This window comes from Dipodomys spectabilis, unplaced genomic scaffold (assembly GCF_019054845.1).
Source record: "Dipodomys spectabilis isolate Male_0828 unplaced genomic scaffold, ASM1905484v1 ptg000138l, whole genome shotgun sequence".
NCBI classification, from domain to species: Eukaryota; Metazoa; Chordata; class Mammalia; order Rodentia; family Heteromyidae; genus Dipodomys; species Dipodomys spectabilis.
Window position 1 is genome coordinate 2,847,334 of NW_024870815.1, and position 12,654 is coordinate 2,859,987.

General features: G+C 39.0%; 1 protein-coding gene across 1 annotated transcript in view; it reads right to left on the minus strand.

The window, feature by feature from the left end:
• Positions 1-5,527: 5,527 nt before the first annotated feature.
• Golph3 (golgi phosphoprotein 3) overlaps positions 5,528-12,654 on the minus strand; it is a 33,094-nt gene continuing 25,967 nt past the window's right edge. Inside the window, exon 4 of the mRNA XM_042690642.1 lies at positions 5,528-7,469. Coding sequence (XP_042546576.1) covers positions 7,045-7,469 — 425 coding nt within the window. The 3' untranslated portion in view covers positions 5,528-7,044. The remainder of the gene's footprint in view (positions 7,470-12,654) is intronic.

The window sequence follows — 12,654 nt, forward strand, 5'->3', positions numbered from 1 at the left end:
AATTACAGGCGTGAGCCACCAGCGCCCGGCTTTCCTCCTACCTTTTCTGTATGAACTATACTCCCAGGCAACGTAGATATAATAGAATTTCTTTTTATAAACTTTTTATAAAACTTTTTATAAACTTTTTATAAAAAAGAAATAAGAAACTCACACTCTACAACCTCAAAAAATCATAGCATTTGAGATTTCAATAGCAAGGCAACTAACATCACAAAAGGAGAGAGAGGCAGTCTATGCTCCCTAATGGAAGCACACAATATCACTTAGTAGTACTGCCTGCGCACAGAAACCTGGTTCTAAGCTTCTAGAGCCAACTACCAATACTTGGGAAATAAACATCAAAAAAAGCATAATAAACATCAAAAAAAGCATACAAATCTAAATTTTGGAAAACTCCAAGGACTGAGGTCCAATTGCATCAACTTTACATACCTTGAGTATTTCCCAAGGGAAAAATAATATAAAGATTCGGGGGGAAACCTAGATTAAAAGAAATTGAAAAGAGGTGGCTCACCCCTGAAATCCTTAGAAGGATTTCAGCCTCCTTACTTAGGAGGCTGAGATCTGAGGATCACGGTTCAAAGCCAGACTAGGTAGGAAACTGTGAGATTCTAATCTTCAAGAAACCACCAGAAGGGGCTGGGAAGGTGGCTCAGTGGTAGAGCGCTTGCCTTGCATGCCTGAGGCCCTGAGTTCGATTCCTCAGCACCACATAAGAAAAAAGCCAGAAGTGGCGCTGTGGCTCAAGTAGTAGAGCGCTATCCTTGAGCTGAAGAACTGAGGGACAGCGCCCAGGCCCAGAGTTCAGGCCCCACAACCGGACCCAAAAAAAAAAAAAAAAAAGAAACCACCAGAAAACCAGAAGTGGCACTGTGGCTCAAGTGGTAAGAGTGCTAGCCTTGAGCTGAAGAGCTGAGGGACAGCGCCCAGGCCCAGAGTTCAAGCCTCATGACCAACAACAACAAAAAAAAGAAATTTAAAAGATCTATCAACTTGCTAAGCATCTGGCTCATGCCTATAATCCCAGCTGTTCAGGAAGTGGAGACAGGAAGATTACAGACAAGGCCCACCTAAGAAAAAGATAGCAAGACCCTGTCTCAAAAACAAGCTGGGCGTGGTGGTGCAGTGGGTAATCAGGACCCCAGAGTTCAAAGCCAGCCAGCCAAGGCAGAAGTTGTCAAGAGACCTTATCTGAAAAAAACAAGTTAAAAACACAGAAATTGAAATCTGAGGCACAAGTAGTAGAGTACTTGACTAGCAAGCACAAGGCAAAAAGAAAACTGTTAATGATAGGTCAGGACAAGTATTTTAGAGGTTAGGAAGACTATAACTGGGAGGAAGATTCAAATAGTTTCTGGATGCCAGTCAAGGTTCTAACTCTTGATCACATGTGTAATGGCTGTAGGCATATTTGTCTTAAAATAACTCATTAAGTTATAATTTCCCACCACCCCTAGTACTGAGACTTCGACCTCAAGCTTGTTCACCTTGCTTGCTCATGAATGGTCTCTACCACTTGAGTCATGCTTCCAAGTCTGGCTTTTTGCTTCGTAGTTGGAGATAAAGAGTCTATGGTCTTTTCAGCAATGCTCCAGGTCGTAGCCTAAGTAGCTGTTAGTCAAGAGCATGACTCTAATCTACACTATGGTTTTTCATTTGTACTTCATAGTTGTATACAGATATGTTCATAACCTATACATTCCATTTTTCCATTTTCCCCAACTTTATAGATATTTCAACTCTAACCACGAGGCCCATCTCTTTAGTAGGACAATTAAGATCTCTACCAATTCCATACTTAAGCACCATATGTTACACTTCTGATTACAAAAGAAAGCATAAGAAAAACTTACCACATGCCACCTCCAAAGACACAAACACAGGGCCAAGTCCTGCCAAAACATATAAAAACCAATGCCATTTACAAAAAATGGATAAAGAACATAAACAAGGAACAGTAACAAATTATCAATAAATATACTAAACATAATCAAGCTCTTCACAGTTAAAACTTCATAATTATCCCTTATTGAAGATACTCTCTTCAATACTGCCCAGGGATAGAGGCCAACATTCATGTTGCTGATGAGAGAATAAATCAATATGAATTTTAGAAATTAACTTGACTTTGTCTTTTATATATGCAAAGTATGTTTTTTGGGCAACTATGTTTCTATTCTTCCTATAGAGGGAGAGGGGGAGGGGGAGGAAGGAGAGGGAGAGGGAGAAAGGGAGAGAGAGAGAGAGAGAGAGAGAGAGAGAGAGAAACCAGAGCACCAATAGCTCACAACTGTAATCCTAACTACTCAGGAAGCTGAGATCTTAAGATGGCAGTACAAAGCCAGGCTGGGCAGGAATGGCTGTGAAACTCTTCTATCCAAGTAAGTATCCAAAAAGCCAGAAGGGGAGCAGTAGCTCAAGTGGTAAAACACCAGCCTTGAGCAAAAAGCTTAGGGATAATGCCCAGGCCCTGAGTTCAAGCGCTAGGGCCACCCCCCCCCCTTATAGACAACATGTATAAAAACATGTTTTACTGTTTGTCATAGTCCAAATGTTCATATTGGGAAATCTTAAGCTACACAATGAAGCCATTTAAAAGAATAAAACTGAGCCAGGCACTAGTGGCTCACCCCTGTAATCCTAGTTACTCTGGAGGTTGAAATCTGAGAATTGCAGTTCAAAGCCATCTGGATAGGAAAGTTCAAAAGATTCTTATCTCTAACTAACCACTGGAAAGCCAGAAGTGGACCTGTGGCTCAAGTGGTAGAGCACTAGCTTTCAGCAAAAGAGCTCAGGAGCAGTGCCTAGGCTCTAAATTCAAGTCCCACAGCTGACCAAAAATTTAATATAGATAAATAAACAAATCTCTCTACAACTTAACTGCAAAACACAAATGGCATGTCAGTGATGTTAGAAACAATCACATTATGTCAGCATTCTATTAGGAGTAAATACATATAGGATTCTAACAATGGCTAAGAAGGTGTGCACATTAGGAGTAAATACATATAGGATTCTAACAATGGCTAAGAAGGTGTGCACAATGAAACTAAGTTACCACTCATACCCCTTTGAAAGATAGTACGCATGGTTAGTACCCATATTTTGTGGTACTACTAGTGAATAGATGGCATCTATACAGAACTTACCCAAGGCAGGAGCATAATTCTGGGACTCGATGGGCCAAGTTTGTTGATTATCTTGATATGGATGAAATGCAGCATATTAATTGACAATATAGATTAACACAAAATGGAGAGGCCATAGAGGCAGAAACTGAATGAACTTCATAAAGATCTCACATGAGCCAGAAGGCTGAGATCTACCTAGCCAGAAAGTCCATGAGACTACCAGAAAACCAAAGTGGTAGAGCACCAGCCTTGAGCAAAAAAGCTCTGGTATCGCTCCCAGGCACTGAATTCAATCCCCATAACCAACCAAAAAAAAACAAATCTTACACAAAAGGGCAGTGTCCATGCTGTTGGAGTAAGAGTAGCCATGCTTGGCAGTTAATGGAGTTGTGTCACTATCAGGGGAGGTGTCACCACTGACCCTGTATTGTCACTTAAAAGGTCAGGACACTAGCCCTTCTTTTGAGTAGTGACCAACTCCAAGGGTTTACTATCTTATATAGATTATTTGTACCCATCTTTCTACAATAATGAAAAGAGTTACAGAAGCCGGTGCCAGTGGCTCAAGCCTGTAATCCTAACTACTTAGGAGGCTGAAATCTGAGGATCACGGTTCAAAGCCAGCCCAGGTATGAATGTCCATGAGACTCTTACCTATAATTAATCACCAGAAAACTGGAAGTGGTGCTGTGGCTCAAGTGGTAGAACGCTAGTCTTGAGCTGAAGAGTGCAGGGACAGTGCCCAGGCCCAAGTTCAAGCCCCAGGACCAACAAAGAGAGAGAGAGAGAGAGAGAGAGAGAGAGAGAGAGAGAGAGAGAGATACAGAGAATAATCAGAAGTCACTAGTCAATCTTGCCTCTGTAGGCCAGTGGTATTTTCTGATATAAGTGAGTGGTTCTTTCCTCTAAAACACATATATTAGTCAAGTTTTCATATTCCAAATTAGTTTATTCAGGGGCTGGGAAGGTAGCTCAGTGGTAGAGTGCTTGCTTTGCAGGCATGAGGCCCTGGGTTCGATTCCTCAGCACCACATAAGCAGAAAAAGCCAGTAGTGGAGCTGTGGCTCAAGTGGTGAGCGCTAGCCTTGAGCTGAAGAGCTGAAGGACAGCACCCAGGCCCAAGTTCAGGCCCCACAACTGACAAAAAAAAAAAAAAAATTAATTTATTCAAGTTATCCTGATAGCTTTATTTGCACCACCAAATACATTCTTGCTCTTCTGGTTCTACTTTTCCTGGACAAAAGAAGCCTCTTCCTAGTGCCCATTTAAAAAAACACTGTAGCTGGAGAGCATCTAAGTAGCTTGAGCAGCTACTAAATAATGTGAGACTGAACAATCACCCTAGGCTTTTTCTTCATTAAATGAAGATTACTAACTGGAGTTCAAAATGAGATATATATTTAAATTTTAAAAAAAAGCAACTCCACCAGGCCCAAAGTATACACTTAGATTTAGTAAGCTTATGTTAGAGTATTGCACTAGATCAGGTTGCTTTCAGGAATACTGCTAAGTTCAATATATTAAGCTGCCAAAAAGAAATTCTCTGTACAGAAGATTAACTCACCCCCTCATACAAATCCACTGCCTGATTGCTGGGTTTGATGGCTTTTAACCAAAATGCCATTAAGCAGTGGAATTACTGCTTATTTCCATGGACACAATCACTCCTGCTTTAAAGAGGATAAATAAACAGCCTTTGTGTGAAAATGAGTCCTAAATAACTACCACCCTCCAAAATATACTATCATTCCTCCCCTCAAGATGGAGAAGTATGTCCTGAATCAGGACCACAGGCAAGCAGTGCCAGTGTGCACTGTGTTATATGAAACACACATGAAGAAGTATGGGCCAGGCTCTGTCCCTCAACCCTTGCTCAAAAATACTGACCTGGCTGTCAAAGTGAATAACTTAGAAACATCCATTACTTGGCTTCTTAAACCTTTTCCAAAGAAAAACAAACCATTTCCACCTGCAAAGAAATTTTATTATACCAGTACCTGTTTCCAGTATTCATCTCATGTGAAGAAATCTTACATTAATAGTTTCTATACTACATTACCAGAGACAAAAAGGAGGTTGTTCTAATGGACAGAAAAATCTCTTTCCCCATGCACTACCTACAGAGGCTAGTCCACGGCCAGCTGCCTGTTTCTGTAAAGTTTTATTGCAACATAGCCTCACTCTTTATCGTTATTGTCAATGATAGCTTTAATTCAGTAGAGGAAGTAGAGCAGTTGCCAACAAACACCATACGTGGTTCACAAAACCTAAAATACTATTCTGGTTCTAAGAAAAAGTTTGCTGAGCCTTGCACTGAAATATTATAATGTTAGACAAAGTAAAATTTCATCTGAAAGTAACTGACAACACAAAAATACGAATGACAGGCTGGCTGTGATTCAGGCACTTTCAAGATCATAGTTTATTTATTACTTCAGATAAAAAGATAGTATACATATTAGAGAATCCCTTAAATTCAATTCTAGAGTTATACACCATCTAGTTCTTTTGCAGTGAATGTTAACCAAAAATTTCTAAACACCTGAAAGCCCCACTATTAACATGAACTATGGTAATAAAAAATTTGACTTTTAATTTGTTCAATGTATAGTATTTACATTACGAAACCAATGGTGGTACAATAGCAGTGATAAAGAAATCATAAAAATAAACTCTAAAAAGCAAAGGTTTATAGCCTTACAATGTGCTAATTATAACTGCATATAAAAAATTAAAACAGCAGAGCTTTCTATTACAAAATTCTTAATCATCTGAGTTTGTAGTCATTACTCGCTACCAATTTACATGCAACATCTGCTAGGACTGACATTTGATTTTTTTTTTTTTCCTCCAAGAAAGCATGAGTAGATAAATGATATTTCAGAGCAAACATTAATTTACTTCTGGTCAGAAAAAGAAAAAATTGTACTCAAGATTAGTACTGGTCACAGGCCTCTTCCCTACAGAAATCAAAAAAACAATTAAGACCAAAAAATTTTTTTAAAAATTAAAAATCAAAAAAAAGAGATGCATAGGTAAAAAGTACCATGAATGGCACAGCTCAAAAACTCCTAGAACTGGTCAGGCATACATCTTTTTCTCTCTCCTTCAATGAGAGGACTATTTTTGCCATCAAGTAATAATGACCAAAGTGAGGGGCACCAGGTGTAAAACTAATTAAATCTTGCAAAACACTAAGATGGGGACTGGGTGGCCAGAAGGGGCAATTTATATATAATTCAAACTATATACAGTGTAAGTGGAATGCAGCCCATGCCAAACTGGCTCTGTGAAACAATTGGACCTTTATGATTTAATAGTTAAAATTATAACAGGTGTAATAATACAAGAAATTTACATGGGAAGCAAAATCCAAGGGGCATTTTATATTAAGTATCTACTGTGCTGTTTCAATTTAAAAATAATTTTGCTAAGTATACATCTCAACTGAGGTCTATGTATAAAAAATGTCCTAATAGATACAGATATTTACCTTTGGTGAGTTGAAGGCCTTGTTGTGACTTCTGTCTGAATTGCAGGCAGAATGCCAGAGAGATGCTCATGCACATGTGGGAAAACTCACGCTGAGGTAATCCAAAAGCTGTGCATGCGAGGTGACTGGAGGTACTTTGAAAGTCAAAGTATACCAGAAACCCGGAACAGGTAACAGTGAGAATGGCAACAGGGAATGGGATGCCAATATGGCAGTACATTTGTTAAAAACAGAAAGAGGAAGGCCTCTCGTACCAGCAGAATCCTCCATACATACAAAAAAGAAATAGCCACCCACTATCTCTTAAAACAAAAGCCAATTATAGTGTGGGAAAAGTACAAACTGCAGAAAACCAGAAGTCAATAGAAGAAAAACTACTGGTTTACATGAGAAAGGAAACACTTCATTCTAACAGAGTTACTTGGTGAAGGCTGCCACCACTGCCCACAGAACCTCATTGGTGTTGGCCTTCAGACATTCCACTTCTGGGTCTAAGTCGAGAAGCTGCCGTACTCTCTTGGTGGCTAAATCATACTGCTCGTCCAGAAGAGGAGCAAAAGCATTCTCCAGAACATCTGAGGCATGGGCTAGGTAAATGAGGGCCAGCAAGCGCTTGTCCATGCGGTGAGGGTCATTCACCCACTTGTCAAGAACAGCTTCTTGTACCTTCTTGATGAGACGCTGCTTAATATTGTTATTGGTGAGAGGATGTGTCGTCATGTCAAATAGTAGGAAGTTCTGTTTCTCTGTTGTCAGTACACCCTTTTCTACCAGGTTTTTAGCTAATCGTTCCCGTACATTTCTTAACTGATAATGCAGTTTTAATGGATTCCACGTCTCACCTAAATGAAAGATTTCAAAGTTAGAAATGATGAGTATTACACTTCCTAATTTACCAAAGTTTTGTTCTATAAATATAGGCAAGGCTGGGAAGGTGGCTCAATGGTAGAGGCTTGCCTTGCATGCATGAGGCCCTGGGTTCAATTCCTCAGCACCACATAAGCAGAAAAAGCTGGAAGTGGCACTATGACTCAAATGGTAGAGCACTAGCCTTGAGCTGAAGAGCTGAGGGACAGCGCCCAGGCCCAGAGTTCAGGCCCCACGACCGACCAAAAAAAAAAGCAGTAAAATTTGATTCTTCTCTCGAAATAAAAGCTTTCTTCCAAAACTAGATAGTGAAATTCTTAACACTGGTCCTTTGAATTCTTAAAGTACCTGGACATTCCTGAAAACAGTAGCCATCACTCAAAAGTCTCAAAAAATATTTAAGGGGCTGGGAAGGTGGCTCAGTGGTACAGCGCTTGCCTTGCATGCATGAGGCCCTGGGTTCAAATCCTCAGCACCACATAAGCAGGGGAAAAAAAAAAGCCAGAAGTGGTGCTATGGTTCAAGTAGTAGAGTGCTAGCCTTGAGCTGAAGAGCTGAGGGACAGCGCCCAGGCCCAGAGTTCAGGCCCCACAACCAGACCCAAAAAAAAAAAAAAATTAAGAACTACTTGTAAGTGGTCTTCAAACCAAAGCTGCCCTTAACCTAGTGAAGAAATGAGCCAAATAAAAGATTATGTTCTCATCTCCTTCCAGATGCTGTCAAAAGACAGCCAATAGAGCTAGGCCCTCAAGAGGCAGAGGCAGAGCAGTGACTCAGGGTGGTAATCCTATCTTGGAAGATAGAGATTCAGAACATCACAGTTCCACACTATCCTAGGCAAAAAGTTTGCAAACCCTCACCTTAATTAAAAAGCTGGGCATGATGGCATGTGTCTGTCATTCCAGCTATATGGGAAGCAGAAATAGAATCAAAGCCCAAGCTTCATAGGACCTAAACACAAACCCTATCTCAAAAACAACCAAAGCAAAAAGGGTTGGAGGCAAGCAGATGACTCAAGTGGTAAAATACTTGCCTAACAAGCACAAGACCTTGAGTTTGAACTACAGTATACTGCTCAAAAAACAAGAGGCAGAAGTAGCAGACAAACCATGTATTCTAGGACAGTGTGGACTGCACAGCAAGATCCTGTCTTTAAAAATGACAACTATGGAAAGGAGGAGGCTGCAATGCTTGATAAGAAATGTACTCATTATCTTGTCCATGTAATTGTAACCCCTCTGTACAGTATTTTCACAATAAAAAATAAAGTGGCTGATTCTACTTAAAAAAATAAAATAAAAAATAAATAAAAATGACAATTATGGCCAGGTGCCAGTGGCTCGTGCCTATAATCCTAGCTACTTAGGAGGCTGAGATCTGAGATCATGGTTCAAAGCCAGCCCAGGCAGAAAAGTCCCTGTGAGTCTCTTATCTCCAATAAACTGCTTTAAAAAGGTGGGAGTGGCATTGTGGCTCAAGTGGTAGAGCACTAGCCTTGAGTACCTAGAGACTCAGGGACAGTGCCCAGGTTTTGAGTTCAAGCCCCATGATTGGAAATACATACATACATATATACATACACACACACATACGTAGATATGTATATGTATATATAAATGCAATGATGAAGATGAAGATGATGCTAAGAGAAGCAAAATAAAAGGCTTTACTATAAAACACCAATCTGTAACAAATTGACAAAAGAGGAAAAGAGCTTCCTTGATTATATGCTATTCCTGAAACTGTCACACATACAGCCACACACAGAAAAAACACGAAACACATACACAGACAGAAAAATCAATGTAAACAATGCTATTCTTTGATGAAAAGTAACAAGAGGACAAAAGAATTTCTCAATTTTCGTTTTATACACACTTCCTTGAAACAAATATTTAAAATAAAACAAGTTTTTTCACTAAAGTTTTTACTTTATAAGAAGATTGGAAGAAAAAACATCAAAACATTAGCTATCTGAGTGACAAATATTATTTTGCATTTTCTGTATTTTTAATAATCTCCAATAAACATAAACTATTTTTATAATTTGGAGGAAAAAAAAACTCAGCACTTTCCTAAATTAGAACATGTTAAATATCAACCACAGATACCTGATTAAACACAAAAGCTCCAAGGCTGAAATTTTTGTAATACTGAGGGAAAATCTGAAACTGGTTTTTCTTAGTACTGAAGCCATTAACTACATGGAACTATTAAACTTTAATTTAAAAGTTTAGTTCTTCAGCTGCACAAGTCACATTTCAAGTACAAATGGCCAAATGTAGCCATTAGCTACTGGCTACATAGCACAGGAACAGAACATCTTATGCATCACAAAAATTCCTAGTGGACAGTAACGCTTAAAGTACATTACTGTTCAGATGGCCATAGACAAGTACTTTACCACATGACTTAGTACTAATGCACACAGGGCTATGATATAGTAAACTGATCAATCTGGGACTTACCCCCTAAACCATAATTAAAAATCTGAAACAACTAGTTTAAAGTATTGGTCATAAGGCAGCCTGAGGGGAACCTAAGTGAGGCCTGTGATTGCTCAAGCTTAATACCTGAAGGCATACCAAGAGGCCACAGAGCAAGAAAGACGCAGAGCACAGCAGTCACTGTGCATTAACAAGTTACAGACAGAGGTCAGAGGTCGGGTCAGCTAAGGCAGCAGGAATGTGTATGGTCCAGTTCTATCACATGGGAAAAAAAGCTTTACAGAGAAAGGAAGTCTAAAACCCTATATGCTGTCTCCTGGAGTCTCTGGCTAGAAAGTAAGCCACATGTTTAAGATGAGACTCCACAAAGCTAAGCAAAGAACAGCTATCAGAAAAGTTGTAAGAGTTCACCTAAATGTGAGAAAAACAAAACTTTTGAGTGCCAACTTGTCTGAGAAGCAAGGGTCCACTGAACACCCAGGACATGCAACAAAGACTCCAGGGGAGCATATTTCCGTAGGAGCTAAGCTAGCCCTGAATACTGACCACTCTGATCCTACCCTAATAAAGCTTTAAAACAAAGTGCTCTACAAGCAACTTAGAACTGTCTGCCAAAACACTGCTTCTCCCCCCCCCCCTTTTTTTTTCGGTTGGTCCTGGGGCTTGAACTCTGGGCCTGGGCACTAGGTCCTTGAGCTCTTCAGCTCAAGGCAAGCACTCTACCACTAGAGCCACAATGCCACTTCCAGTTTTCTGGTAGTTAATTGGAGATAAAAGTCTCATGGACTTACTGTTCAGGCTGGCTATGAACCACAACCCTCAGATCTCAGCCTTCTGGGTAGCTGGGATTACAGGTGTGAGCCACCCGCACCCAGCTTATCTACCAAAACAAATTCAACAGCTCTTCTTTAAAAAAGACCACAAAGTCCAGTATTCAATAATCTAATAATCACAATGTCCAGCACACAATTTAAAAAACCGTAAGACTTGTAAAGAAAATGTGACTCAAAATTAAGGGGGTGGGGGGAGAGACAATGGAAACAGCCCTGTTAGACACAACCCAGAAATGACTCAAATAATGGAATTAGCAGACAAGAACTTAAAAACAGCTATTATACTATCTATGTAATTCAGGAAAATATATATACATTGAAGAGAAAACAGGAGCTTTATTCTTAAAAGGTGGCCTGGAACTGCCATTTTACAATTTATTTTGAGAAAGTTAGGACTGAATTACAGTCAAAAATCATGTAGTACAAAGTTATAGATTACTATAACCAATCACCTCATGGTTGTTTTTTTTTAAGTATATTTCCCCCTCAAATGAAAAGGCCAGAAAAATAAATCTCCAAAAAATAAAACCAATAGTTGTATTCAATTTCCTCGCTAATTTCAAAAAGGAAAGAGCTGAAATGTATCTGAACTCATGAGATTAGCCAATCAACTTGGGTGAAATGGAATCTGAGTTGTTTTGATTTGCATTTCCTTTACGGTCAAGGAATTTGCCATCCTTATCTCTTCTGATAAGTTTCTCCTTATCTCCTTTAGTGCTCAGTTTATTCGTTTGGGAGGGGTTATTTTCTTGAATTCCTTGTATATTTTGGATTTTAGGCCTTTGTCTGATTATATTTGTGATAAGTATCTATTCCCAGTTAGTTAGCTGTCTTTCTAGTTTAGTATTATGTCCTTTGCTCGGCAGAAACTTTCTAGCTTGATGTAATCCCATTTGTCAAGTCTCTCTCTGCTGTGCCCCTGGGACTCTTTTCAAAAGAGTATGCATGCCTATGAGATCTATGTTTCTCCTACTCCCTCTTGCAGTAGGTACAGTGTTCTTCCTACTCCTCTTCAATAGTTCCAAAAGTTTCAGGTCTGACATTGAGGTCTTTGATCTACTTTGAGTTATTTGTGCAAAAACAGTATTCATTTTTAGTTTTCTGCGTATGGATGCCTGGTTTTCCCAATACCAACTACTGAAGAAGCTATCTTTTTTCCCACTGTGTATCTTTGGCTCCCTTATCAAATAACTGTAAATATAAGGTATATTTCTGGGTCTTCTTGTCTGTTCCTCAGTCTTTGGGTCTATTTTTGTGCTAATACCAATAAATTTGGAAGGAAGGAGATTTAAACTTACAACAAAAAAATAAAACAACCAAATTTATTGAAAAGCCTATTTTAAAATTAAGTTTAATTTTAAAATTAATTAACTGTGCATTTCTCCTCAAAACTCTAGCTAATTATGTATTGTTGCCTTAGTATGTTTGTGTTGGCACAAAACTAAAGTATAGCAGAACAAATGACAAGTGGCTTAACTATATTCTAATTTAGTAAAGGTCAAATATGAAAGGCCTTGTGTTCCAGAGAACAGCTTGACCATCTATTGTTAAATAGTAGAGGAAAAAATAACGAAACAGATTACTTTGAGGGACCCTTAATTGAATTTCCACTTGCAGGCCTTAAAACATAACATTCCTTTAATGCAACTACAAAAAAGAGTTGTTTTTTTTTTTCTTCTCATGGGAAGCTAAGTAGGATTGGCAGTTTTCTGTCTACTGTATTGAAGTCATACTAACACATACTAACATTTACCTTCATCTTGGCCTTATTAAATCTTGAATAATGTAATGAATATTGACTGTGAAAATTTTCACAGTATCCTAAGTTTAATGTTGCTACTAACAATGAGAACAGCCTAACACAGACCCACCTTTAACTA